Source organism: Punica granatum, chromosome 1, assembly GCF_007655135.1.
Source record: "Punica granatum isolate Tunisia-2019 chromosome 1, ASM765513v2, whole genome shotgun sequence".
Taxonomy (NCBI): Eukaryota; Viridiplantae; Streptophyta; class Magnoliopsida; order Myrtales; family Lythraceae; genus Punica; species Punica granatum.
Genome location: NC_045127.1, coordinates 11,662,917 through 11,689,824, shown reverse-complemented (window position 1 = coordinate 11,689,824; position 26,908 = coordinate 11,662,917). Strand labels below are relative to the sequence as shown.

Below are 26,908 nucleotides of genomic sequence, written 5' to 3'. Positions count from 1 at the left end.
TTGTTGGAAAAATCCTCGCAGAAATGCGATGACTGTGAACTGTGCTGTGAACCATGAGTTCAGGAGCATCAATCGGTACAGCATTTACACGCCCTCATGTCTGCAACTTTCCAATGCAACTTTACCATTGTTTAGGTTCGGCAATGGCCTCCTCCGAAGACAGGTCTCGGGCTATCACCCTTGGATGAAGAACTATGCAGAGAAGTACTATTACCGGCCCGACGTGCAGAAAGCCATGCATGCAGGGGTGGAGCCAATGTTATGGCGGGGGGGGGGGGGGGCAATTGCCCCCCAGAACTTTGATTTTTTTTCAATTTTACCCCAAAATTATGATTTTTTTATGTAAAATTAGTATTTTTCCCTCCCTTAACTTTAAATTTTTAAAATTTTGCCCTAAAAGGATGAATTTGCCCCCCTGAATGGAAATCCTAGCTTCGCCCCTGCATGCATGCAAACACCACAGGAATTCCGCAGAGATGGATTGCTTGCAGGTTGCTCAATGAATCTCTTATAGCTCGCTCATTCTCTGATAGTTGTCGTGATTCATTTTCCCCTTTATGTCCACCGGTGGGTTGATTATATTATTAAATTGTGAAAAAACGTAATGAATAGTTGAGAGAATTTAGTATAAAAAATTGAATTGAATGGTAGTTGAGATAAAAAAAAATTGAAGAAAAAGGGAAAAATAATAATTGTGTTGTTGAATTGAAGATAAGTGGAGTTAAGTGTAATAGAGTAAATGGAGTTGAACTCCAAAACCAAACAAACATATTTCGAACGATGTTAGCAACCTTAATAGCTTATAGCATGGGAAATTTTGCAATAACAATCTGTGAAGCCTATATAATCGATAAGAAATACCAACAAGGAAAGGAGTTTGTTCGAAGCTTGCTCAGGAAGTAAAATTCCTCTTTTTTTTTTTTTCCTCGGTGATCACAGGAGCCAATTTTCAATAAGAGGATACAACTGATATAATTTATTGGGCACATGTATACTAGTTTTCAATGAACATATTATTATATTTGCAAGAGCAACACCAACGACCAGAAAATCGAACATCTTATTGACATAAATCCGAAACAAAATAAGGAAGATATGAACTAAAGAGCCACCAAATTCTCCAGATTAATGATCCGATTGGAAATCGGTAATCAAGGAGAATCATTAGTTATAGGAGTCTGGGTTGGCCAAGAGGTGGGCTTCGATGGCCTTGAACATTACCATGGCTTTCTCTTTCCCGGCCTTGATCTGCTCCTCCTTGATCTCAATACCCTCCTTCGTGTATTACTTGCTGGTGCTCTTGCAGACGCATCCGCCGCCCTGCCCCGCCTCGAATTTGAGCTCATTCGTGATCTTCTCGAGCGCACCCATCAGGGCATCCCCCTCAATGATCGTGTAGCTGTACCTCAGCTTCTCCTTGTCCAGCTCGTCTACCCGGTGCTTCACTGAGTTGAACGTGCTGGCTGCAAGACAATAAGGAATAAGTTGATCAACTGCTCTGCTCTTTTTATGATCGGTGCAGTTGACCCAAATTTTTAATTCTCTCTCTTTTCTTCCTAATTAACAAATTGTGTAGACCATGAGCTTAATAGGGAATTTTCTTTATCATTTTTCTTTGTAATGATTTTCATCACGCGTTGCTGATCAAGAAAGGTGGAAAACTGGAAAAAATGGAAGAAAGTATCCGTGTTTTACCGGCATAGAACATTAAAAATCTTGTTTTCATCATGACACAGGTGAAAATATGATATATATATTGAAAGCGTAACATAGGGAGACCATGCTCACCATCACCGAAGTGCACCAATTTGATAGTCCCGGGCCCACCATCTCCTTCAACAGTCTCGACGCTCTTGATAGCCTGCTGGAGGATGGTGGGAATGAGTTTGTCATCGAGGACAAAGGCTTTGAACATCCGGGCCGGCGAGATCGAGGTGGAGACCTCCATAGAGTAGCTAACAACACCCATGACTCTTTTACGATTGAAAATGCTCTTAATGGGAAGATTATATGAGTTATGTAATTAGAAGAAGAAACTAAGGAAAAATGTTTTGATTTGTGGAGATGTGAGAAGAAAGAGCTGCTATTTATAGATTCACACCCCAAAGCCCAAGGGGTACCTCTCACAGTTGGAAGAAGTTTCATTGCTTTCTCATCCTTGTTTGGAAGTCTCCAAAGGACATTAAAGAAGAATGTCATATTTCCACACTATAGAGCATTCCTTTCGTCCTCTTCTTTAATTTTCATTTTCATGGTTAGGTAAGATTCTAATAGTAGCTAGTCATATTCGAACATTTTGGTTTATACTAGAATGGACTACTATACTGGAAATGAATCATATTTGCAGCGAAAATTATAGTCCTCAAACTATGCCACAATCGGGAGTATTCGATTCAATAGATTAAAAAAAGAAAGAAAGAAAAAAAGAGCCAGATTTTGATCTGGGCCTGCTTGTCCGACAAACTCTGAAGAGAAGGAGACGATTCCCATTTTTTGGGTAAATGGAGACAATTCGTTTTGCCTTTGATATATCGAACCAACTATTTATTAATTAATGTACTAAAGGAAGAATGGACAAGAAAGGGGATACCTCAAACATAAGAAAATAAAAATACATAAAAACGAGGATAAAAAAAAAGGGTGTAACTCAATGGCGCATAATCTTACTTGGTAATCAAGACGTTCCAGGTTCGATATTTAGTGGGACTACCCGTATCCATTTAGTAGCTATTATAATTTCTATTTCATATACTAAGCCCATAGGCCAACCTTGTAACCCGTGAAAATAAAAATACTATTTACATGCTACTAGAGTTTGATTTTGAGCATCTTATTAGTCAGAACTAAAAGAAATTACGGGATAATGTAGTTGAAATTCGCATAGTTACAACCGTGACCGACGAATCGCAAGTATATTCTCAAGCGATAGAATCAAGTATTCCGTCATAAATTTTCCTATGTGATGCCTTCGATTACAGAAGGATCCATAGATATAATGGATAATATGAAACGGGAAATTAAACAGTGTGCAGGAAAATCCCACTGTCAAAGCCAACTCAGCTTTTTGTCAATTTTTCTAATGCCCATTAAATGGCACATTAGATTTGACAGTGAAATTGTGATTTGTAGTGCTAAATTCTAAAACCGTGCTACAAGGTGAAAATTGAGTAAATTTGTGCTATGTGGTGCTCTCGTGATGGCTACATAATGAGTTAAGGCGACACATACATATTTCGCTTGGCTTGACTCAATCGTCTACAGAATCCAGTTTGAGACTTCCGGTGATGTTGGGACACTTGGGTGCACCAGCAGGATCATAGACCAGCAAGTTTCTCATCAAATAGGAAAGATCGAGCCTAAAGAAAAGGGCATTAACCATGGGGAAATAGAGCATCAGAACATGCGAATGTTTCCTCGCAGATATCACAAATGCGAATCTCATCCTCCCATAACTTTTCAGTGAATTATATCTCTTCTTGCTAGGCAAATTTTGTGGTACCCCGACGTACTGCACCCATGCCTTACCTACTATTGCATTGCTCTGGAGTAGTACCGTTGTTACTAAGCAAAAAAATCAAAAGAGAAGTTGTTGATGGTACTATAATGTGAAGTTGTTAAAGTCAATGTCCTATTCAAGATCGATTAGGATTTAGGAATCAGAGTTTTGTATATTAAAATAAATCATGATGAGAAAAGGGGTTGCCTGAAGGGGCATTGCCCTGAGACCTAGTCCATTTCACCAGTGGAGATTTTTTTTTTATCCTTTTATTTTACCTTTCTCTATTCCCTTTAATTACTCACAGGTCTCGTTCTATTCCCTTTAATTACTCACTGATCTCATTCGTAACTGAAAAAATTAAAGAAGAAATCAATCATCTTGTCATAATAGAGAAAAGGAATTATTACAGTGACACTCGCCTCAATCAAGAATAAATTGGAGGTCATACGCTCAATTCTTGTCAATAAAATTTTTTATTTCTAATATTTAATTTCCCGTTTCATATTATTCCAGTAAATTTATGGATCTTTCTTGTAATCGAAGGCACCACATTGGAAAATTTATAATGGAAGACTTGATTAAATTTATAATGAAATACTTTATTAAACTACATTGTCCAAAAAATTCATTTAGTTCTTTCCACCAAAAAAGAAATTCATTTAGTTCTGACTACTATGATGCTCAAATTCAAACTCTAATCACATGCAAATAGTATTTTTATTTTTCTTATGCTTGAGATCCCCTTTCTTGTCCTTCTTTCCCTAGTAATCTAATTAATTAATTAGCTGGTTAGAAGGATATTCAAGGCAAAGAGAATTGTCTCTTCTGTTCAGCGTTTTCACCAGACCCGCAAATCAAATTTCTCTCTAGTTCTTTTTTGTTTTTTGTTTTTTCCTTTTTGTTGTTTTTAGTTTGTAGATTCAAAGGCTCACGATTATTGTGACATCGAACTAAGTAGTTTGAAGAGTTTAATCCTCGAACCATGTGCAGTCCTTTTCTAGTATATAATCCTTTCTAGTATACACAAAAATGATTGAATATGACTAGGTAATCAGAATCTTTTTCTTTTATATTTCGGTGGAACAATAAACCGAACCCAATCCCCATGCTTTCGCAATAACTCGGTTTATTTGACTTAGGCACTTAAGGCGGTAGCCTTGCCCCAAGCTGACAGACCAGGGTACAATCAGAATCTTACCTAACCATGAAAATGAAAAAAAGAAGACAAAAACTTGTCTATAGTGCGGAAATATGACAATTATTTTATGTTCTTTGGAAACTTCCAAACAAGAACTAGAGGGCATTGAAACTACTTCCCACTGTGAGAGGTACCCCTTGGGCTTGGGTGTGTGAATCTATAAATGGCACCTCTTTCTACTCACATCTCCACAAATTAAAACATTCTTCCATAGTTTCTTCTTCGAATTACATTACTCATATAATCTTCCCATTAAGAGAATTTTCAATCCTAAAAAAGTCATGGGTGTTGTTAGCTACTCTATGGAGGTCTCCACCTCGATCTCGCCGGTCCGGATGTTCAAAGCCTTTGTCCTCGATGACAAACTTGTCGCCACCATCCTCCCGCAGGCTATCAAGAGCGTCGAGACTGTTGAAGGCGATGGTGGGCCCGGGACTATCAAATTGGTACACTTCGGTGATGGTGGGCCCGGGACTATCAAATTGGTACACTTCGGTGATGGTGAGCACGGTCTCTCTACATTATGCTTTCAGTTTATCTCGGTCTTTCTTGACAGCCAACGAGTCACAAAAATCACCACAAAGAAAAATGATAAAAAACTTTACCTATTAGTCTCATGGTCTACGCAATTTGTTAATTAGGAAGAAAAGAGAGAGAAAATTAAGGATTTGGTGCAACTGCACCGATCACAACATGAGCAGCCCGGTTGATCAACTTATTCGTTATTGTCTTGCAGCCAGCACGTTCAACTCAGTGAAGCACCGGGTAGACGAGCTGGACAAGGAGAAGCTGAGGTACAGCTACACGATCATTGAGGGGGATGCCTTGATGGGTGCGCTCGAGAAGATCACGAATGAGCTCGAATTCGAGGTGGGGCCCGACGGCGGATGTGTCTGCAAGAACACCAGCAAGTACTATACGAAGGAGAGTATTGAGATAAAGGAGGAGCAGATCAAGGCCGGGAAAGAGAAAGCCATGGTAATGTTCAAGGCCATCGAAGCCCACCTCTTGGCCAATCCAGACTCCTATAACTAATTATTCTCCTCGGTTACCGATTTCCCATCGTATCATTTATTTGGAGTACTGTATTTTCGGGTTTATTATGTCAATAAGCGATGTTCGATTTTCTGTTTGCTCTTGAAACGTGAGTTGGTGTTGCACTTGCAAATACTGCAATATATATACATATATACAGTACTGTGGAAAGCTTATACTTGTGCCCAATAAATTATGTCAGCATTTTATCATCTATTGAACATTCGCTCCTCACCTTATGAATTTTACTTACTGAGCAAGGTTTAAGGGATACCAGCTTTTGCATCGATACATATTAATTATTGATGGTTTAGGCCTCACATATTTTTATGAAATTTTTTTCGCTTGATATAATGCACTAACACTGCTAAGATTGTTTGAAATACAAATTAAAGTCTTAAGACCAACGATGGTTGGTTCAAATGGTTCGCCGATTGTTCTCCTTATATAAGGTCTCGGGTTCGAATCTTGTAAAGTGAGAAAATTCATGTTAAGAAAACTGTAACCCTTAGTGTGCCGATCTTGCTTGATTGGATTAGTGGGTAACCCATTGGACTTCCAAATACCAAGTTTCACGTGCGATGAGATCTAACCATCGCCATAGATGTTTATGATGAGGACCTCCCACATTGGAGGGACAGGAGGGTCATCTTTAAGAGCAATAACAAATCATTTCTTCTGGGAGGCATTTTTAAAGACAAAATTTCTGGGTCAAGATAAAACAGACATTAATATTATTCATATAAAATCGGGTTAATTACGTAAAAAAATATAATTTTTTCACAATTTATCAATTCTAGCACGAATATTTTTTCTTGACTTAAAACTGCACAAACTATTGATTTGATATTAATTTAGTACGACATCAACTTGCTTATTGCTTCGGTCAAAAAGCAGTTGCCTATTGCTTCGGTCGAAAAGCTCCTGGACTTGCTTCTATTTTTGTCTCTGGTGATTCCAAGAACATGGAGAAGATTAATTTCAGTTGAGCCACTCTCTTCGCTATATGAAAATTGATAACTTGCACTTTGGAGTGTGAAAGAAGTATGACAATGTTTCAGGTTATTAAAAATTTTATTTAAATTTTAAAATTCTTTATTTGACAGCTCTACAATGTTCTGGATAATGTCGGATGACCTCGCAAATTTGAGGCAACTCAACCTATACGACCTAATGCCTCGGCTCCCTATGTTGGATCACTCCGGAATAAGGTTCTTGAAACAGATAGCAAACAAGGGTAACATATCCGCTATGTTGCTTTATGGAACACATCTATTCTTTCGTTGGATGAAAAGCATCGAAGGAATTCTCTACCTAAGGAGAGCGCCATCAATGAAATTCCTACAATGTCTATATCACTACTCGATCGCATTACTTGTTATCGACGATCAAAGATCCTATCAATAATTCACTCAGATGCTTAAGTTCGGCGACAACATAGATGCTCTCAATCTTTGTCTTTCCAATAGAAGGGCCATATTGCCACAATATTTGATCGACAATCTGCCATTGACATTCAAGTGGCCTACTATTGGAAATGAGCATTGGAATGTCTAATAGATGTTATGGACATTGAACTTTTTAGACTCCGGATTGCAAAAATGTAACTCCTGCTACTACTAAATGCAAGATGACCCTATATTTCGTATCTCAATAAATGAAATGGTACATATGAAAATATTACATTCTATTTTTATATAGTATATTTCAGATTTCATTGTCATATTAATTGTTCATATTAAAAAGTACATTCCATTGTCCCAAAAAAGAAGAAGCAACTACTAATATATACTCCAAATCAAGATTACATTAGTTAATACATAATAATACATGTAAACCATAAGCAACATGTATTATAGTTAAAAAAATTCAATTATTTATTTACGAAAAAAACGACCAAAACAAAATCCAAGGGCCCATGCAGCGCGCTGGCTTGAATACTAGTTGTTCTTAATTGAAACAATTCTAAAGATTCTTTCTGATCATATCGTCTATCAAATAGGTTCATTTAAAATTTTCTCGACGATAGAATTAATTAGTGAACTGTAAAACTCATTATCACCCCATTTTTTTCAAGAGACACCTTTAAAAGACAAATTCTCTTCTCTTTACTCTCTTAGTGGGCCGATTCGGTTAAGACCGGATTATTTGGGGCCCGTTGGATTTCCGAATAACAGGGTACACACCGAAAAAAATAAAATGTTAAAAATTTGGTGCAACTGCACTTTTCATAACATGAGCATAATTTATTAGGACAACCCGGTTGATCAATTATTCCTTCTTGTCTTGCAGCCAGCTTGGTCAAGTCAGTGAAGTACTAATTTCAAGGGATTTGACCTTGTAGTTAAGGAAGAGTTTAAGTAACCACTTGATCTCGGGTTCGAAATTCCCTGGAGCCACCGAAGTGCATTTGGCATGATTACCGACTCGTTGCGTCGCCGGGGTTCATAGAACCCGAGGATTTGTTGACTGAAGCTCAGACACCACGGCTCAGCAAGGAAAAAAAAAAAAGTCAATGAAGCACCGGGTTGATGAGCTGGACAAGGAGAAGATCACGTGCAACTACATGATCGTTGAGGGGGATGCCTTGATGGGTGCACTCGAGAAGATCTCGAATGAGCTCAAGTTCGAGGTGGGGCTCGGTGGTAGATGCGTCTGCAAGAGCACCAGCAAGTACTACACAAAGGAGGGTATCGAAATCAAGGAGGAGCATATCAAGGCCAGGAAAGAGAAGGCTGTGGTAATGTTCAAGGCCATTGAAGCCCACCTCTCAGTCAATCTGGAAGCCTATAATGTGTGATCTTGAAAGTAAGAATCCCACGTGCAAAAAATTAGAGTAATATAATGGATTTATTTGTGATTTGGGTACAACATTTAACATATTGAGTTTTTAAGTGGATATGTGACTAGATCCGCATAAATCTAATGAAAATTCAATATAGTATCAGAGTGGATTATAATATGATCGTTCGAGAATTAAATTGAATGTTTTCTCTAAAAAAGAAAAAAAAAAGAATTCTTTTTTGGGTGGAACTCCATCTCATGGGTGTTGAGCTCACACCGTTATCTTCTATTACTATTATATGGGAGAAGGAAGAAAGTTTATCTAATTTTCTTTCCCCATAATACCTTTTAAAAAGTAATTGAATTAATTTATATCCATTAAATTGAGGATAAAATAATAACTTTGACTTTTTAGAACTACCCATTTCCCTATTTTCCTGTTTCTTTTTCTCCCTCTCTATCCTCTCTGTCCTCTCTCTCCACGTTCTTGCTCAACTGGCCGCACGCTCATTCTTCTTTCTCTTCTATTCAATTTTTCTCTTAATTATTAATTAATTTATTAAATTTAACTGAAAAATTCCCTTTTTATTCCTGTGAAAAAATTTGTATATATTCAAAAATAATGAAAAAATAATTATAATTTTCTTTGAAGTTAACATATAACAAAAATAAAACAAAATAAAATAGTACCATGTAGCGCCGGATATGGAAGCTTCTTAGAGGAATTAGTTTCCATTTTAATCACTCAAGTTAATCATGATTTACGTGCGTTGCACGAGCATGACTAAATAAGGGCTATTACCGAGGGCACATTTTGCCGGAATTCCGTCAGCAACATACGGTTACCAGTACCGAGGAAAAATCCCTCTCTAAAGCCTTGGAATAAATAAAAAATAAAGGACACTTTTATTGTGGGAAACTTTTTTTCAATAATTTGCTGGAACTCCGTCAGTAACCAAATATCGAGGGATTTATCAAGGAAAATTTCCTTGATAATATGCAAAATGCCTCAGTATTATCGTGGAAAATTTTCCCTCGATTTTCCATCGAAAGATTCATCGTCGATATGTCACCGATAATTTTTTTAGATGGAATCTCTACGATTTATTGAGGAAAAATTTTCATCTATAATTGATAAACTTTTAGTAGTGGGGTCAAAATCTAGTTGTCACAAGAAACGCAGCGTCCTAGCCATATGCTCAGCACTCTAGTCTCTCAAAAGGCTATGATGATGCCACATCCCATATCAGATAGATACAATGGAAATAATTCTTAAATATTCTTATCTCACCGTAAGGCGTGAAAAATATTAATTAAATTATTTTAAATAAGAATATAAGTATTAATCGCTTAATTAATTTTTATAATTATTTTTAATTATAATAATTTTATCAATTTTTTTCTCATTATATCACTATGAGCTAATATAATTTAAGATATTTCTCTACGATGGGCTTTCTTTTTGCGCCAACTCTACGATGGACTTGTAAGAGCAATAACTGCCATTTTCTTCCAAACGATGCCCTTTTAAAAACAAAAAATATGCGAGTTAAGCCAGATCCGGAAAATATCTTTTTATATTTTATATAGAATCTCGATTTGATCCATCTTTCAAATCTTGAACCCGCACATCATCAGTTTGATCACGATAGAAATAGTTGCTCCAACAAAAATGCCCTTTTTGATGCGTAATCCTGTTAGTAATAAAACATGAAAATCCTTATCTACACTAGCGGAGCGTCTTATTTCTATGTATATTAAACGGAAAATGAATCAAGAAAATTGAATTTTGTTTTAACAGAGATTGGAAAGTGAAACAAATGAAGGATGTTTTCTCAAGGAAATTGAAAAATCGATTTATTTATGGCATATATTAGCAACAAGTTGATAATAACGACTCAATATGCCTGCTTTATTAGTGCTTAATTTTCTTCTTTCTGAAGTAGTAAAGTAGTCTTTCGGTATCAATCGTGATACCATAAATTAATCGCACCAAACTCCATCACAGATGGTGGGAAAATAAAAAATAGATATTTCATAGTTATATATATGTCAGAAAAGAAATTTCAGTTAATAAGCGTCAATTATGTCGGTGGGGATTTTTCAGAATATGAAAACGATTGGAAATAATAATTTAATTAAATCATGACATCCATCGTCAGCCAAAGTTGACTACTGGGAGCAGCCATATGATATATTATTAGTACAAATCAATTTTGAATATTCTCGGAATTTAATCGTGGTAAAAGTCGTTTGCCAAAGGGTGATTGGTAGGTATATCGGACGGATATGAAACTGATTTGCCAATAAAGTTAGGATCATGATTACATACAATATTAGTTATTCATATTAAAATTTTTACTTTATTGTATTAAATTTACGGACTTTCTTTGTAATCGAAAAATATTAGGATCACGATTACATAAAATATTAGTTGTATGCATACTGAATTATTTTTCCCAAAACACATGTATTTCAAATATCAGTTTTGATCACACTATTAATATTTGGAGATACTAAGGACAATACGTGGAAGGGATGCAATTATTAATATTAGATTAATTAGGTACACAAATAATTCATTAAAGGTGTGTTTCCTTTTTCTTTTTCTTTATTAGTCTTTTAATGTAAAAAGAGGTAGAACATGATTCAAGTGATCCGCACTTGTTTCCCTTAAGTAAATCTTTGAGTTCTTTTTTGTTAATAAAGAAAACCCACCTACAGAGAGCTTTACTCTTAATAGGTCCGACTCAAACTGAATTAACCAGAGTTAAAAGAAAACCCACCTACAGAGAGCTTTACTCTTAATAGATCCGACTCAAACTGAATTAACCAGAGTTAAAAGAAAATCACTTCATACGGATATACATCAGGTCACAAACTCTGCCTCGCCCCAGGACACCAAATATATACATTAATTATCGGCAAAATGACTTGATCTGTGTCATTATCTCCTAAGGAAAAAAAAAATCTCATAAGAAACACCTCATACTTATAATGAAGTCGATATTTAAGCTAAAATTAATCTCAACTAATAAACGGAAAACATCTCGAAATTTCACAAAATATAAGTTCTAGTGAATCCAAATTTTTGACCTCTCCTTTCAAGTTCGGTCTGTGTGTTAAAAGACTAGGTCTGAGCTCGAATTTACTCGCACCGGAAAAATCCAGCATGAGACAATATCAACTTATGGGTATAATGATCGGTTGGTTCGACCTAGTTGTATGGCTTTCCGCACAATCCTACGTGAAAGGAAAGACTTGTAAATTGTAATGTACATAGGTTGACAATATCCAATAATTTCTTTTCATATCCTGGCCCCCGCGCTCCCTTAAATCCATCTCTGTTATTTCTTTTAGGGATAAAGACAAAAACTATCTTATGATTTGGGGTTAAGATAAATCACACAATGCTCTTTTATTTGGGATAATTAATCCCCTGTGATTTGCTCCATCAGACAAATAGGATTACAACGTTATTTTTTTTTAATTTTAGTCCACAATCTTTAACTTTTTAATCATTTTAATTATAAATCTTTTTCTTTTATCATTCCTATCATAAACTTTATATTTTGTTCATTTTAGTCCAACAAAGAAAATCGAAAGGGAATCGGGATCGGGGCTGCCAATCAGCGACCCCGACTCCTCCGCCGAGGTTGCCGGCGTCCTCTGTGGGCACCGGCGACCTCGGTGGAGGGGTCGGGGTTGCCGATTGGCTGTCCCAACCCCCTTTTCCTTTCGATTTTTTTTTGGTGGATTAAAATGAAATAAAATGAAAAGTTTACGATAGGAGTGATAAAAAAAATATTTATAACTAAAATAATTAAAAAATTAAAGATGGAGGATTAAAATAAAAAAAATTAACTCCGTAATCTCCTATGTCTAACGGAACAAATCACAGATGGCTAATTATCCAAAAAAAAAAATAGAGTGTCATTTATCCCAATCCAAATAACAATGGGATTTTTGCCATTTTTTTCCTTTCTTTTACTACTTTTATATGTTTCCAAGCACTTGGCGTGTTATAGTAGTTATCAATCACATTCGGAATAGCACAATAATCAATGTTAACCAGGGCCCGTCGCGACTTGACATATTCTCTGTATAAGATAATGACCATTTTTTTCTCTCCTATTACAAATTAGGAGGCGAGTAGGCCTAATATAAAAAAATAAATCCTATTTAGTAAATAATAATAATAATAACTCTAAATAAAAGGTATAATCAATTAACGATAATTAAATTCGAAACTTCCTCATTTTTAGGCAAGAATATATGTCACTCCTCTACGATTCTTTTCTCATATGGGACCAGCTTTGGTTTCTTAGATAGATAGATAGATAGATATGTATAATACTTTCGGACAGATTAATATAAAGGGGTTAAAAGCAAAATAACCCAGCTCGCTCAACTATATATGCCCAGCTCACTTCTCCACTCACTCCTCACCCCCATAGAAGCCTACATCCTCTAAATCCTAAATTGGTCTTTATCTTGTTCTTCCCCCTCATCTTGCTCTTTTTCCGGGTTCGAAAAAAATGGGAGTGATCACATACGAGATGGAGATAAGCTCGAAAATCCCACCGGCCAGGATGTTCAAGGCCTTCGTGCTCGACGCCGACACCGTCATCCCTAAGATCCTCCCCCAGGCCATCAAGAGTGTCGAGGTCCTTGAAGGTGATGGTGGAGCCGGCACCATCAAGCTCATCACCTTTGGCGAAGGTATATATCCTATACATCTATATAAGTTATATATATATCTATATATAATACATCCATTCATAGTTCCTGGCTATGATTAATCTGTCTTGCATCTTGTTTTTATGAACTTACATATAATATCCGAGATCGCTGATAGTGTTTCTGTTTTTGCCAATAGGGAGCCAGTACAAATCAGTGAAGCACAAGGTGGACTCGATCGACAAGGAGAGCCTCACCTACAGCTACTCCATCATTGAGGGTGATGCCCTTTCGGACAAAATCGAGAAGATCTCCTACGAGGTCAAGATCGAGGCGTCCTCCGATGGGGGATCAGTCTGCAAGAACACGAGCAAGTACTACACAGTCGGGGAGGTCACCATCACGGAGGATCAGATCAAGGCTGGCAAAGAGAAGGCCTCTGCCATGTTCAAGGCCGTGGAGACATACCTCCTTGCCAACCCCGATGCGTAGACTAAGCTAATCAATCGTTCAATCAGATTGCGCTGAGAAGTTAAAATCGAGCCTTAAAAAGTTTGTCTGCACCTTTCCTTTCGGATTTGTGTACTTGTTAATGAGATGCATAAGTGAGTTGCTCGTGAGGGCCAAAGGGCATATAAGTGTTGTAATAAGTTTCAAAGAGTGTGTTTTGGTGTGAGAAATATATACTGGGATTGCTGTTAAGATTTGTAAATTCAAGTTAATTTTCAGTACTTTACCTCATACTTGATGAGTATATCTATAACAAGAAACACTGAAAATAAGGGCAAATGGACAATTTTCATTATTTGTAATCGGTGTATCGATCCTGACAGGAGCATCTTAAAGCACTCGACTGCGCTGCTATTAAGACAGATTTTCTGACAGTTTCTCCCGTGATTTCTCCTTACTAACTGGCCTTATCAATTATCCTCTATACTTGATTGTCGCATTTCACCAATTAACGGAATCCCAGGGGGCCAGGATTGATTCCTGGTTTGCTGAGGACATGTCTGTATCAGCTTGTTGGAGATTTTAAAGCAACATTTAAATCAAAAAGGGACCAAATCAAGGAAAAGAAACAGAGCAGACCCTGTAAAAACTCTTTTAAAGTGGCCAGTTCATCGTTTGTTCGTGTACTCCATACCAGATATCGTGTGGACAGATGAACTATTGTTAGTAGACCATCATCGGTCTCAATCGAAAAGTCGAGAGAAGTGTTTCTTACGTTATCAATATGATAACTGCACTGGCTGGACATGAACCATAACTACAGAGAAGCCTTTCCCGCTATGTTGCATTTTGGGGTCTACAGTTCTCGTATGCTTTAGTCATGCGGAATAAAATCCGATAAATCGGTCAACATTCAACATGACTTTTAAGTTCAAAGAAGCACACCTTAGTTTCCTAGCAATTTCAGCCCAAAAGAAAGGATAGTGGAATATCAACCAAATAATAAGCCAGCCGCCCATGTATATGTGAAACGTTTGAACTTTGAACAACATCGTTATAAATTTCTTCTCAAATTCTTGCAATGACTCCTCTCTTTATAAACAGCATACAAGAGGGTGTTCTATTCATTGCACCAAATAAAAATTTCTTTTCCTTTCTGTGGCTTTGATCACGGGATGGGCGTCACGAGCTTTACCCAGGAGTTCCCGTGCCCAATCTCTCCCGCCCGCATGTTCAGGGCCCTGATCGTGGAGTCGAGTGACTTGATCCCTAGGCTTCTGCCCCAGTTCATCAAGAGTGTTGAACTTGTCGAGGGAGATGGAGGAGCCGGAAGCATCGAGCGGGTCAACTTCACCGAAGGTACATCGACTTTTAATCTCAAAATTTATAACAGATCTCTTTGGTGCATTAACAAGATTCCGATGATCAAATCAAAGAAATAAAAATCTGGCGAACACCTCACTCAGAATATTTACTTAGTCATATCATCATGTTTGAATATGGATGACTGGCTTAGTAATTTCAAGGTCGAGAACTAATGGGAATCGTGACGCTATTTTTCTGACTTGATTTATTTGTCTTCAATTCAATTGATTCTGCAACTTTCAATCATGCTGCAGCGAGCCATTTCAAGTATTTGAAGCACAGAATCGATGAGCTCGACAAGGAAAACTTCCTATGCAGATACGCCATGATCGAGGGCGATGCACTGGGCGACAAGCTTGATTCGATTGATTATGAGGTCAAGTTCGAAGCTGCCACCGGTGGAGGTTCCATCTGCAAGATGACCAGCAAGTACAACACCAAGGCCGAATTCCAAGTCGACGAAGAAGAAATTAAAGCCGGGAAAGAAAAGGCCTTTGCCATCTACAAAGTCGTGGAGGCCTATCTCTTGGAGAACCTTCATGCTTATGCTTAATATTAATTTTCCGCTGTGAAATGCAAATTATATAATATTGATTGTTACAAGCTTAAATAAAGAAGGGATTATTTTAAGTAGAGTACTTCTAGCAAGCAATTAAGGTACGTAATTCTTGTGCATTAAACATTAACTGTGTGCAATAGTGAAACTTTGGGGCAAAATTGATCTTCCCAAATACAATGAGGACCAAAATTGTATGGAAGTCTGCTTGATAATTCAAGTCAGAAAATCCAACTGAAAGTTCGAGGTGCATCGTCCTCAATGCAATTCATGAGGGCTAAATTGAACTTACTAAAACTCAATGGGGATGAAATCGTAATTTCCTGCAAGTTTCAGGACTGATTGAGTTTACTGAAAAGCATAATGGGGGCTGGTTTGTTAAGTGGCTTCAATGTGATCACTAGACCACAACAAAATGTAGGGCATTGGCGCAACCCGTCGTTTGATAACTAAGATGTTCCAGATTTGATACTTGCATGGTAGGCAATGTTTTCAATCCCGACCCAGGCATCGAACCGGACTCTTCACCAGGTCATGGGTCAATCGATTCAACAACTGATTTGACTATATTTTTAATTTTAATAAATTATAAGGAACTCTAGAATTGTTGAATTTAAAATTTAGAGTCCTTAATAAAGTTATCCATTGCGATTTGCATTTTAAATTAAAAATATAATTTACGTGAGTATTGGTACATAAATTATAAAAACTATATGACAAACAACAAATAAAGTTAAGAATCGGTATCCAAATATGCGTTATTTTTTAATATATCTAGAATTTTATATATATCCTAATATGAAAAAGGAAGATTATATATATCCTATTAATCTAGCAAAATAGGAAAGGAAAGATTTTTCTTCTAAAAAAACCGGTCCGAACGTGATGAAAGGGGCCATTTGGGTTGACCGGGCCGAGCTAGGTTTGAAAACATTGATGGTGTACTATCCCTACTCCTTTGTTAATTATTAGAATTTTTTGTTTCAGTGTATCAAGTCCATGACATTTCCTTATAAATAATGATTAAAAAAAATTGATCACCAGCCCGTTTTCTCTTTGAAGGCTGTCAGGCCTCAGGTTTCCTTTTCGGGCTTGGACTTGGCTTTCAAAAGGCCCAAATCAACTCATTCATTTGCAGAAGAAAATGGTGAAATGACAGTCATGTTGAATTATATCTAGATTACTCATGTTTACTTCCACGCCTTTGTGCAGAAGACAAATGTATCATAGTACAGGACACCCTTCGACCTTGGCCCCTAGAGCAGTGGGACATGAGGCCAACGGACAATGGTCATCGGCCTCAAGGCCCCACCACTCAGGGCCGAAGGTGCCCTTGTATTGGATGGTGACGTAAAGTAACACAGCGAGGAGGGCCATCCCAGCATCTAAACCGGCCGATAGAACATAGTTGTACCTTGCCCACCATCCTTTATGTTTCTTATAGACATAAAAATTGAAGAAGAGCCCTACCGCTCCCCAACTGATGTAATTCACTGATCTTACTGGTGGTAGTGCTTCGGCAGCTGCAAGGATGACGGGCATGTTGATGTAGGCGAACCACTTCTTTTCCGGGAATGTCTTGGTGAGGGCCCAAACAGGCACTGGGGCAAGGAGCCCGATCAGGAAGAACCAGTTCATCTCAGGGTAGTTTCCAAGCTTGGTAAACATGCGCAATGGACCCACAACACCCCATATAATGGACTCGTTAAAGAACACATCGTCCATGGGACAGGTCCATGGACTCCCAGAGGGCAATAGCGACGGGTCACAGATGTGCTCGACTGTGGTTAGGAGCCACCATGCGATGCTGAAATATATGGTTGAGGCGACCATTGTTCCAACCAACTGCAGAAAGATACCAATTAATAATGTTGGTTACTGTCGTCGTGATTTTCTGAATGAAGTTTTACAAATCAACATCATATCAGATCAGCACCGTCGAACCATCCGCTGAAACATGTCCGACCCTTAATGTAGTTAAAAATGGAAACATATTGACCTCATACTAGTTTTGGGGAGAATTGGGATTGTCCTAGCTCGTTTGGTGTAATGTGCAAAGAGCGAATGGTTGTTAGCGCGACTTGTCGAACGGACAGTTCAGCATGACTCCAAATCTATGTTGTAAAAACAAAATAAAAATAAAAATAAAAAAGTGAGGCAGCTTTACTTGGGCGATGAACATCGATTTAGGAGGGATCTTCATGTAATGGCCCAGCTTGAAGTCACCGGTAATCCACAGTGCTTGGAGCGTGCTGACAAACCCGTAATTCCTGAAAGTGACGTTTGCAATAGGTTTCCCGGGATAGAGGTAACCTATCACCAACTGCGTAATAATATTCAGCCCCGGTGCCTGCACACGACATCACGAGTTACTGAGTGTGTTTGGATTGAGAGTTGAGTTGAGTTGAGTTTTGATTTTAATTGATTTGTAATGATTGTATGGTTGAATTATGAGAAAAAGTATGAAAAAGTAATAAATAATTGAGAGAAAATAATGATTAAGTAATGATTGTGTTGTTGAATTGTGAAAAAGTAATGAATAATTGATAGAATTTAATATTAAAAATTGAATTGAATAGTTAAAAATATTTAAAAAATAAAAAAAAAATAATGATTGTGATGTTGAATTGAAGATAAGTGGAATTGAGTTGAGTTGAGTTAAACTTTATTGCGAAAACAAACACACCCTAAATTCGGTTTTGTTCCCCATTCTTGCCGTGAAATCGAATTATGAGATAATAAGTAGAACCACGGGCTGATCTAGGTTGCTTGGAGTCCCCCTCGATTTTTACCAAGAAACTATTAGAAATTGCACTGCAGTTCTTTTCTTAATTTTTCAAAATTTTCAAATAACTATGGTACAAAATATAAATTCGATCCCATTTTTTTCTCTCACGCTCTCTGTCATGTGGAAGAGAAAAGCAATATAATATGGGGGCCCGATACGAAAATTATACCTCAATTCACTCATGAAACTTCGACTCTTTTTTTTTTTTATTAAATCTCTTTCAACATTTTCTCTCAATCTCTTTTACCGGAAAAGTTAAAATAAGAAGAAAGAAAAAAGAAAGAAAAAACTTGCGTATGGAACTCTTCTTAAACTTAAATATAGTATACACACACACTAGAGGTTTGCATATTCAAATTTCTCTTTTTTGATGTAATATTCATCTAATTTTAATTTTAATAAAACGAATCAAGTATTTCGATTTATTGAATTTTTTTAAAAAATAAAAAGTGAGACCAAGGGGAGGCCACTCTCTACATTATGGTATAGATTTCTTAAGTTATTCTTAAGTATTATCGTTTCGCATTTCAATTTGGTTTCATTCCTTCCATCAAAGAATTTTACTTGTCTAATAGACACTAAATCGAATACCGTTTTAAATCGAATGATATTTAAGCCTTTTCTCCATGTACCTGTCAATATATGCAATTACAATATGAGGAATTTTCAAAGGAATTTGAAGAATGGATTACTAACTCAAATGAGTAATTTGTAAATGAATAATTGTTAATTTCTTGTTTTAGCAAAATTCTATTTGATAATACTGATGATGAGGTATAGACAAATATCTCATAATGTAAAATCCCACGAAGCAGTTTTTAAATGTTTAAATTATTTTTCGGTTTCAATGGCATTTCAAAATATTCATTTACCATTTTGATTTATGCTACTTTTATATGTTAATACGAAATTTTATATTGTTTTAAAAGTAAAATATTTACGTCGTGAACTCATAGTAGGAGACTTTTGTACCCAATTATCGGGTCCTAGTTCCGCTACTGGATAGAACTTTTAAGTACCGAGCCGGTTGTTGCTACGATTATTCCAATAGGCAACGTGAAGACCAAAGCGACCCCGCAAGCAAGGAAGACTCCCCACCATGGGAGCTGGAGCTGCTTGTCAAAACCTTCACAGGCCAAAAGAGAGAGGGCCACCATTGAAACCAAGATAATGAGGAACCACCATTGCGGGACCTCATCGTAGTTCTTCTTCATCAGCCTCGTGTGCACGTCCCCGAGCTGGTTTTTCAATGTCTCACCCGTGCTTTTCCACATTTTCCAAATGCTCCTGTTACCAAAACATTTCTAATTAAGATAATCGGTGATGGCTTATCCCGAAAAATAAGAGATCATAGCTGGTCACGGTTTTCAGATACACCTTTGATCAGCGGTAGTCACCTATTAGGAGTTTGAAGAGAAAGGGATGGGGAGCTTACTGTCCATGGAAGAGGGCAACGTGGGAAAGAGTTGCAGTCAATGCGGCGAAGCCAAGTCCAATGCTGTTGAACGCAAAAGTGACACTAAGATACAACTTGCTGTAGCCATCATATGCAGCCCAATTGATTTCAAAGTTCTCGCGATTGAGGATTCGAGAAATGTTGTAGGTCTGCCCTTCAGAGTCAAACGCGTGGGCGGAAATCATCGGGAACCTCCTAGCATCATACACGTTGTTATAATACAGAAGCGGGACGGCAACATAAACCACAAGGAAGAACCCGACGAGCACATTGAAGATGGCAAAGGCCGGAGAAGTCAGTGGGCTCCCCATCATGGAGATCGTGGCCCAGTCAAATGCCAAGGAGCCTAAACCAAGCCCGTGTAGGCCTGACCCAATCTGTTGGAGTGTGATCGAGTCCTTCCATATGAGGCACAACAAGGAGACGGTCGATACTGATGGGAACAGGTATCCCGGGACGATGTAGTAAACGAAGCTAGAGACAAATGCCATGAGGAAGAACTGCAGCCTTGTGAGGCCTCGCCTGTGTCTCTTTTCCTTTTCGTGCAATGCCCTGCAATTTTGCGCATATAAAACCTATCATTTTAGATAGACGCATAACTTGCTTTATCGAGAAATTTCAAATATACATAGTTTTTAGGAAAATTGAGGGACAATGAATTTAATTACTTCAAATATTAATCAAGCACGCACCTGAAGAAAGAGACTTGAGCAAGGCTTGAAGGCCACCACATGTATGGGGAGTCCACCAGGTACTTCCTAAACAGACCAGCCCATCCGTATCCCAGCAGCTATATATATGTCCAGATATATATATATATATATATATATAAATAATATGAATTTCATTAAATTTCCCAAAATAAACAAAAATAAATTAGTAGTTGGGACGCTGTAAATATATTCAACTGTAGACAATGTAATGAGATAATAAACACATGGAAATGTTTTTCATATTTGGGGATAAACCTGAGTTGTCTGAGCCAGCAAGAAGGCTGCCAAGGGGTGGATGGTCCAATGGTAGTAAGCCAAGGCGGAAGTGATGATGTGGACAGCGCCGACATTGTTGGCTCCGGAGGCTGCAAACATACTTATGAGCACGTGCTCCTTGAGGTTGAATGGACCGGGGTTCATCGAGAAGGACCAATCCGTGAGCGGGACCTTGATGGGCTTTGAGGGAAGGGTCATTGCCATGAGCATCCCCAAAGGTAGGGCCACAATTTGGAACGAGACCGGGGAGATGTAGAGTGGGTTCTGACGGTAGATGAAGAACTGGTTCACGAAGGCCAGGACTATGCATGAGGTGAGACCGAGGATCAATGTCCTGAAAGTCAGGACGGGCTGGGTGGGGTCGTCAGTCGTAGGCACCGTCAGCCTCACTTCCTCGATTGGGCTGTCATTCTCTTCATCCCCTGTGTAGACATGAAAACCGAAGCAAATAAGCGGAGAACACCTTCATATGTCTGTATTAATACAAATTACTGAAATAATTTGACAAAAACATCATATGTACGCATTTCAGTTCTGAGGGATGATCAGGTATATATATAACATATACATACACCAAACGAAAAGGAATGATCTTAATTACCATGAACTTCACTAGAGGACTGAGGAGAGTGATCCGCCATCTTCCTCTGGTTCGTCTTCTAAAATCAAGAAAATTAAAGATGACGAAAGAGATCAGAGAGAGCTTTTTGTTTTGTTTTTTTGTTTTTTTGAAGAGAGAGAGAGATAGGGAATTTATATCCGAATCGTTAGTAGCAAATTAAAATTAAAAGCTCTCAAAATAGTACTTCCCTTATATATGTAATGAACCAGTCCCAAGAAAATTAGCTAGGAAAGACAGGGTGGAAATAAATTGCTAAATATATACATGGATAAAATCATCTCATTACCATTTACCCCAAAAAAAGAAAAAGAAAAAGAAAAAAAGATCATCTCATACCATATACACACAGTATCCAAGTATTTATGTAGGGTACATACACAGAAAGGAAGAAGACAACAAACAACACAGCAATATGTGCTGTTTTCGGATAAAAGAAAAGAATTATTAGATTTTTTCCGATTATAAAGAATTATTAGATTTTACGTTGGGAAAATTTACCCAAAATATGCCCTATTGTTCGCTCTTTTTGGTACCTACCATGTAAAGTTTCCTGAAATTTTATAAAACTAGAAAATCAAGAGAAAATTGCATTTTTTTTTAATTATCCCTGAAACTGTAAGGAGTGCGGAATTTTATATATCCCATCAACTATATATTCTTTGAGAACTATACGTTGCCTGCATTGCATATGCGTTGTCTGCGTTCCAATTTTTTAGGTAGCACATGCTTTTTATTGAACTAAACAATTACTCTTCAATAACGCTAATGTAGCTATTATAAAATCAAGAAAATATGAACATTTCAATAATTAATGTCTTGTTAATTCTATTCTTTTTCTTTTTCGTTCTCTTATCTTATGACGACTTATGGTCGTGGCAAAAACACATTTGAAGCTGAGGAAGCTTGGTGGGACTTCAAAAGTTGCCGAATGTCAGAGCCTCAACTAAGGAAGAAGAAGGCACCTATCCACTTCTTTGTGGGCTCATTCTTAAGGAAGCTCACATAGGAAAAAACCTAGTTACAAGCTAGTGCTGTCCAAGAATAAAAGGGGGCAGGATTGGGGAAAAGATGGTGGTCTCTTCAAGAGCTCGAATATTTTGTGGTATTGATCATGATGATTATGGCAATGGTCATGGTCTCAACAGTCTCTACTGTGAGTCGACTCCCCACATATTGGATGGTTCAAGCTCAAAGAGTGGATCTCTTCCTTTTTCACTTTGTGCATATAATTTTAACCAACAAAAGAAGGTTTAATCATGTAATATGTAAATTGGCTTTCTATAAAAGGATCCTGATATACATCAAATCAGAAACACCCAAAACAAAACAAGCAAGTGATGGGACATACAGAAGGGAATGATGGAGTTGCGTGGCACCACTGGAGCCTAGTTCATATTGCATTGGAAAAAGAATATGTGATAAGCGCGCACAAGCAATACTGAGCAACCGGTAGGGGCACTTTGCATAAGAATTTCTAGAGGAAAATAATACCATATAAACTTTGAAAGTGGAAGATAGAAAAGCAAAGAAGGATACAGCGGAAGAAGGGCAAGAAGGAAAGTGAATGAGAAGTAGCTGTAATCGAAAATAAAGAAAAGTGAATGGAATGTGACGAATGATCTATTCACCCATTGAATGAAAAGACACAAATCTGCAAAGTTTTATGTGTAAAAGGAAACAAAGAAGTAATATTGAAGAGATTCCATTAGTTATTAAGCAGTTTCTTGTAATGAGAAGAAATAAATTGAAATTCTGAGGGTGTGAAAACGCGTTGAAAGAGAACAGTTAGAAAATTTAAAATGGATGGACTATGTCTATGGAAAAAAGAATGCATGGATTACTTTGAAAGGCACAATTAGTACTGTAGTAGGTGCAAAAACATTTTGGGGAGCTTCTCATATTTTATTAGAGGTATAGATGGATATATCTAAGAAATATTTAGAAATAATTAACCCAGATATCTAATGAGGGGAGATCATCATCTTAAGTATCTCAAACTGAAATGAAAACGCCACTATTGTTCTCCTATAATGAATAACTCATCAAAATAAAATATAAGCTCAAATCAATTACAAATATTTATTCTATTGAGGTATTAATCAAGCTGGTAAAAATGGACTCCCAAGAAGAAAGTGGAAATGGAGCAGACATATTTCAAAAATTGCGCCCTGCAATCAAATCTTAAAAAACTACCACCTTACAACACTTAACAAATAATATCTCAATAATAAGTCATGTATAAAAAAATTGCTTACTGATGGGCCAACCACCAAGTATCTAATATGTGATATATTTACTGTCGCATTAATTTGTTTATTTTAGGTTTTGTGGCTAAAAGAGGATTAGTAGCGCACAAAAATAACCAGCAGAATGCCTTCAAACCAACCATAAGGCTACGGGATTTTCAGAAACCTGAGCATTCTCTGCCTTCAACTGTCAAATAGATTTGGATGTTGTCGAACATCAGTAAGAAGATAAAAAGTCACCAATACTATCAGCCTAACAAGAAATGGATACCTATCAAACCAGTATGCTTTAGCCATAATATATCTTGGGTTCTAATAGATTCTACAAGTTTTGCAAAACAAAAATAACCGTGCTGGTGTTGTATACAATATTTAAATTATCTCTACGTGTAAAGTTGCTTGCTTGAAAAAGCACTTCTTTGATGACCAAAAGTGATGTCTTTGGTTTATTCTTGTTCTGCTACTCATCACTCATATAAATAATCATGCATAAACAATCTGATAATAGAGTATAAACTTCTGGTTGTTCCATCTTCCCTGTGTTCCATTTGATTGTGTTCAAGATGCTAAGAAATCTGCGCATATGACCTTCAACCTTCACGATGCCTACCGTAGGGGAAAAGGCTCTTAGGAGTTACTTTCCGTACAATTATCTTTTTGTTTCACACTGAGATGCTCATCTATACATTAGAGTCTTCAAACGCATTATTGGGCACATACAGAGTGTAGTTGTCCCATAACACCGCAAGCCACTATAAAAAAAAAAAAACTAAAAAAGTGAACTGTTACACATTTGTAAAATTATTTGTAAGTTTAAAACAAAAAAAGAAAGAGCTACCAACAATAGATTTTGCACCACAAGGTTAAGTTTTCCTATAAGTGGCTCATAATTTTGTGCTCTTAGATGTCGTTAGTTCCAAGAAAAGTGCTCGACCAAAAGACAGAGGTTTTCCATAGATTGAACCATTACCCACGCATAAAATTCTCAAAGTATAAACATATATGCATTAAACCCATTTTTAAGTTTTAGGGTTGTCGTAAAAGAAACATGACTGAGGCAATTTGATGTTGTCCACTTCTGATGAGAATTCACACCCCGCACACCCCCCCACATCCCCCACCCAATAAAAAAAAAAAATCTATGGTGAGAACCAAGAGTTTCACTTTAGAAAATAAGAAGAAAAGGGATCAAAATCATAAACAGAAGGGGTTTCAACAACTATTGCTGATGGCACCAAGGAGAACTGTAATCTTGATTTTACTTGCTCAACGTAATAAGGTTTCAGAGATGGGGCTAATTCCTGCAAGTGAAAATTCAATAACCGTAAAAGATGCCATAGGAAGAGAGAGGTCCTTCGCATCAGTATCAACAATCTAACAATTGATTTGCCGCAGGTACCTAACAACAATTTTCTTGACAAGCTGGAATTGTACCCCATTTAATAATACTTTAAACAGTGATGATTCAGATTACTTAAACTGGTATGGATCACCAATACTAGTGATACCCAGACATAGGAATAAAATAACCGAAAAAAAAAGTGAATGAACCTCAATACTAAATTTACCATACAATTGTAACTTCCTCTAAACCCATTTTCGTAGCAGGAAAAAAATTGCAGAAAATCAAGATACATGCTAGGTCTTCTATATGCAACAACGTAAAGGCAAAGGATAAAAAAATAAAAGACAAAAACTAAGTGAGACCGTGTGAGAGGAAACTGTCTCTTATAAGTAGTTATAACAAGCCAAATTGAAATTTCAGGATATCTTGTTCTAATAGTTCCAGCGGACCCAAATATTATGCGACATGACCAGCATAGAAAAGCCATAACGACTTTGGCTTATAATCAGATTCGAAATTTCTAGAGAAAAAAGATGTTAATTCAAATTAAAGATTCGTACGTGTTATAAATAGTAATCTTTTCTGAGAATATTAAGTCAATGTTGGACAATTTTATATTTAATGGAAGAGGACCAGGATAGAAGGGCCAAACCATGACATACATATTCATAGGATATGGTTGGGGCATTTTATTGAGCATTTATTTCGGAAAAGATAAGGAAGACTAAGGAAGTACCTTATCAGTATAGTCCAGATCATTCTAACATTTCTATCAGGTGTAATTTCTCGAGTATCCCATGTTATTTAGAGTTTTTCTCCAAATTAGACTTCTTTTTAAAACTTATTCCAAAACTAGACTTAATTTGAAAATAATTCTCAATTTAGACTTCTCCGTGTGAAATCATTTCAATTCAATCCCTATTCTTTAAACTCTTTTTAAAACACCCTAAAAAATATAACCGGATGACCATTAAAAAAATATTAGCCGTTTTGCCAATTAGGTTCACTGGTTAATCAAGTTTTTCAAAAATAATGGATTCTATACGAGCGGATCCGAATTTCGTCCCGTCGGGACTCGCATGCGTGCAAGTCGATCGCACAGTTTGGGAGTGTCCACCTTCCAGTGGGGACGCATGACGGACACGCGTGAGAAAGAGTCGCCACTACCTATTTACGACCCGAAAGTTGAGGACCAGTAAATTGCCCAAATCTAGGGTAAGGGATACACCTAGTTTGCTAAGGCAAATGGTCCTTCGGAGCCCGAGGTTTCGAATTCGGGGGTTCTGTTACATGCAGACCTATATCCCGCATGCCCTATCGATACTCTAGTTTGTCTAAGATTTGCCATTTTTAGTTTATTTATCGCGTGAATTAAGTTTCGCTCACCTCGCTTGTTTTGACACCGTAAATTCGTAGAAGCAATCTCTTCGATTTAAGGGACCGAAAGAGGAGCGGATCCTCAGGTCAGGGAATCAGTCCCCCGTTCTCGCATCTCGGCTAACAGGGCTACAACTGCCGGTTCATCGCGTGGACCGTACCAGAGACTCATGTGGGCCCGCTCATTTCAGGGACCCATAAACCGACTCAATCGATTCCGACTCTCAGACTCCACGTTTGCCCATCGAGATCAATACATGAATAAATATACAAATAAATCTCTCACAATGTTCTTTCAAATAATAAATACAAATTACAACAAATGGATTCCGATCGACTCACGTTTGGACAATATTTCGTTCGTGCTCACCGTGAGTTTTGAAAAGACCGAAAATGAAATTAATGCAACTCGGGTTCATGAGAGCCGGGGGTCGGGTCCGATTGAACTAATGGATCCCATAGTCCTCAAGATAGTCGTGGGACCAGTCGAGCTCCGAGGTGATTGTCTAATCCCATTT

At 37.4% G+C, this 26,908-nt stretch overlaps 5 protein-coding genes across 6 annotated transcripts; 3 read left to right on the top strand and 2 right to left on the bottom strand.

The window, feature by feature from the left end:
* Window positions 1-895: 895 nt before the first annotated feature.
* Window positions 896-2,075, bottom strand: LOC116192276 (major allergen Pru av 1-like). The gene is made up of 2 exons (XM_031520779.1): window positions 1,789-2,075; window positions 896-1,463 (listed from the first exon to the last, which is right to left on the bottom strand). Exons 1-2 carry the CDS (start codon window positions 1,967-1,969, stop codon window positions 1,285-1,287), a joined length of 360 nt encoding a protein of 119 aa, XP_031376639.1. The 5' UTR covers window positions 1,970-2,075; the 3' UTR covers window positions 896-1,284.
* A 2,798-nt stretch (window positions 2,076-4,873) lies between these two features.
* On the top strand, window positions 4,874-5,908 carry LOC116192304 (major allergen Pru ar 1-like). Of its 2 annotated transcripts, none has more exons than XM_031520821.1 (2): window positions 4,874-5,198; window positions 5,434-5,908. In XM_031520821.1, the coding sequence occupies exons 1-2, from the start codon at window positions 4,979-4,981 to the stop codon at window positions 5,730-5,732; spliced, it is 519 nt and encodes a 172-aa protein (XP_031376681.1). In that variant the 5' UTR covers window positions 4,874-4,978; the 3' UTR covers window positions 5,733-5,908. The 2 variants fall into 2 exon arrangements, with proteins under 2 accessions (XP_031376681.1, XP_031376682.1); XM_031520822.1 differs by having other exon boundaries at window positions 4,884-5,159.
* Window positions 5,909-12,917: 7,009 nt separating this feature from the next.
* Window positions 12,918-13,937, top strand: LOC116192905 (major strawberry allergen Fra a 1.06-like). Its single transcript, XM_031521607.1, has 2 exons — window positions 12,918-13,238; window positions 13,396-13,937. Exons 1-2 carry the CDS (start codon window positions 13,055-13,057, stop codon window positions 13,686-13,688), a joined length of 477 nt encoding a protein of 158 aa, XP_031377467.1. The 5' UTR covers window positions 12,918-13,054; the 3' UTR covers window positions 13,689-13,937.
* Window positions 13,938-14,720: 783 nt separating this feature from the next.
* On the top strand, window positions 14,721-15,649 carry LOC116195168 (major strawberry allergen Fra a 1.07-like). Its single transcript, XM_031524155.1, has 2 exons — window positions 14,721-15,005; window positions 15,266-15,649. The coding sequence occupies exons 1-2, from the start codon at window positions 14,822-14,824 to the stop codon at window positions 15,562-15,564; spliced, it is 483 nt and encodes a 160-aa protein (XP_031380015.1). The 5' UTR covers window positions 14,721-14,821; the 3' UTR covers window positions 15,565-15,649.
* A 1,142-nt stretch (window positions 15,650-16,791) lies between these two features.
* LOC116203321 (oligopeptide transporter 1-like) lies at window positions 16,792-21,441 on the bottom strand. The gene is made up of 7 exons (XM_031535016.1): window positions 21,402-21,441; window positions 20,780-21,222; window positions 20,504-20,601; window positions 19,791-20,363; window positions 19,375-19,642; window positions 17,735-17,917; window positions 16,792-17,412 (listed from the first exon to the last, which is right to left on the bottom strand). The coding sequence occupies exons 1-7, from the start codon at window positions 21,439-21,441 to the stop codon at window positions 16,792-16,794; spliced, it is 2,226 nt and encodes a 741-aa protein (XP_031390876.1).
* Window positions 21,442-26,908: the final 5,467 nt, after the last annotated feature.

Bases quoted from the DNA above. Each gene is read 5' to 3' on its own strand.
- LOC116203321 (XM_031535016.1), bottom strand. From the start codon at position 21,441: ATGGCGGATCACTCTCCTCAGTCCTCTAGTGAAGTTCATG. The intron at 20,602-20,779 runs GTTTATCCCCAA...ACATATATATAG, and splicing joins TGCTGGCTCAGACAACTCAG to CTGCTGGGATACGGATGGGC. The intron at 17,413-17,734 runs GTAAAGCTGCCT...ATCTTTCTGCAG, and splicing joins AATCGATGTTCATCGCCCAA to TTGGTTGGAACAATGGTCGC.
- LOC116192905 (XM_031521607.1), top strand. From the start codon at position 13,055: ATGGGAGTGATCACATACGAGATGGAGATAAGCTCGAAAATCCCACCG. The intron at 13,239-13,395 runs GTATATATCCTA...TTTTGCCAATAG, and splicing joins GCTCATCACCTTTGGCGAAG to GGAGCCAGTACAAATCAGTG.
- LOC116192304 (XM_031520821.1), top strand. From the start codon at position 4,979: ATGGGTGTTGTTAGCTACTCTATGGAGGTCTCCACCTCGATCTCGCCG. The intron at 5,199-5,433 runs GTGAGCACGGTC...ATTGTCTTGCAG, and splicing joins ATTGGTACACTTCGGTGATG to CCAGCACGTTCAACTCAGTG.
- LOC116195168 (XM_031524155.1), top strand. From the start codon at position 14,822: ATGGGCGTCACGAGCTTTACCCAGGAGTTCCCGTGCCCAATCTCTCCC. The intron at 15,006-15,265 runs GTACATCGACTT...ATCATGCTGCAG, and splicing joins GCGGGTCAACTTCACCGAAG to CGAGCCATTTCAAGTATTTG.
- LOC116192276 (XM_031520779.1), bottom strand. From the start codon at position 1,969: ATGGGTGTTGTTAGCTACTCTATGGAGGTCTCCACCTCGATCTCGCCG. The intron at 1,464-1,788 runs GTGAGCATGGTC...ATTGTCTTGCAG, and splicing joins ATTGGTGCACTTCGGTGATG to CCAGCACGTTCAACTCAGTG.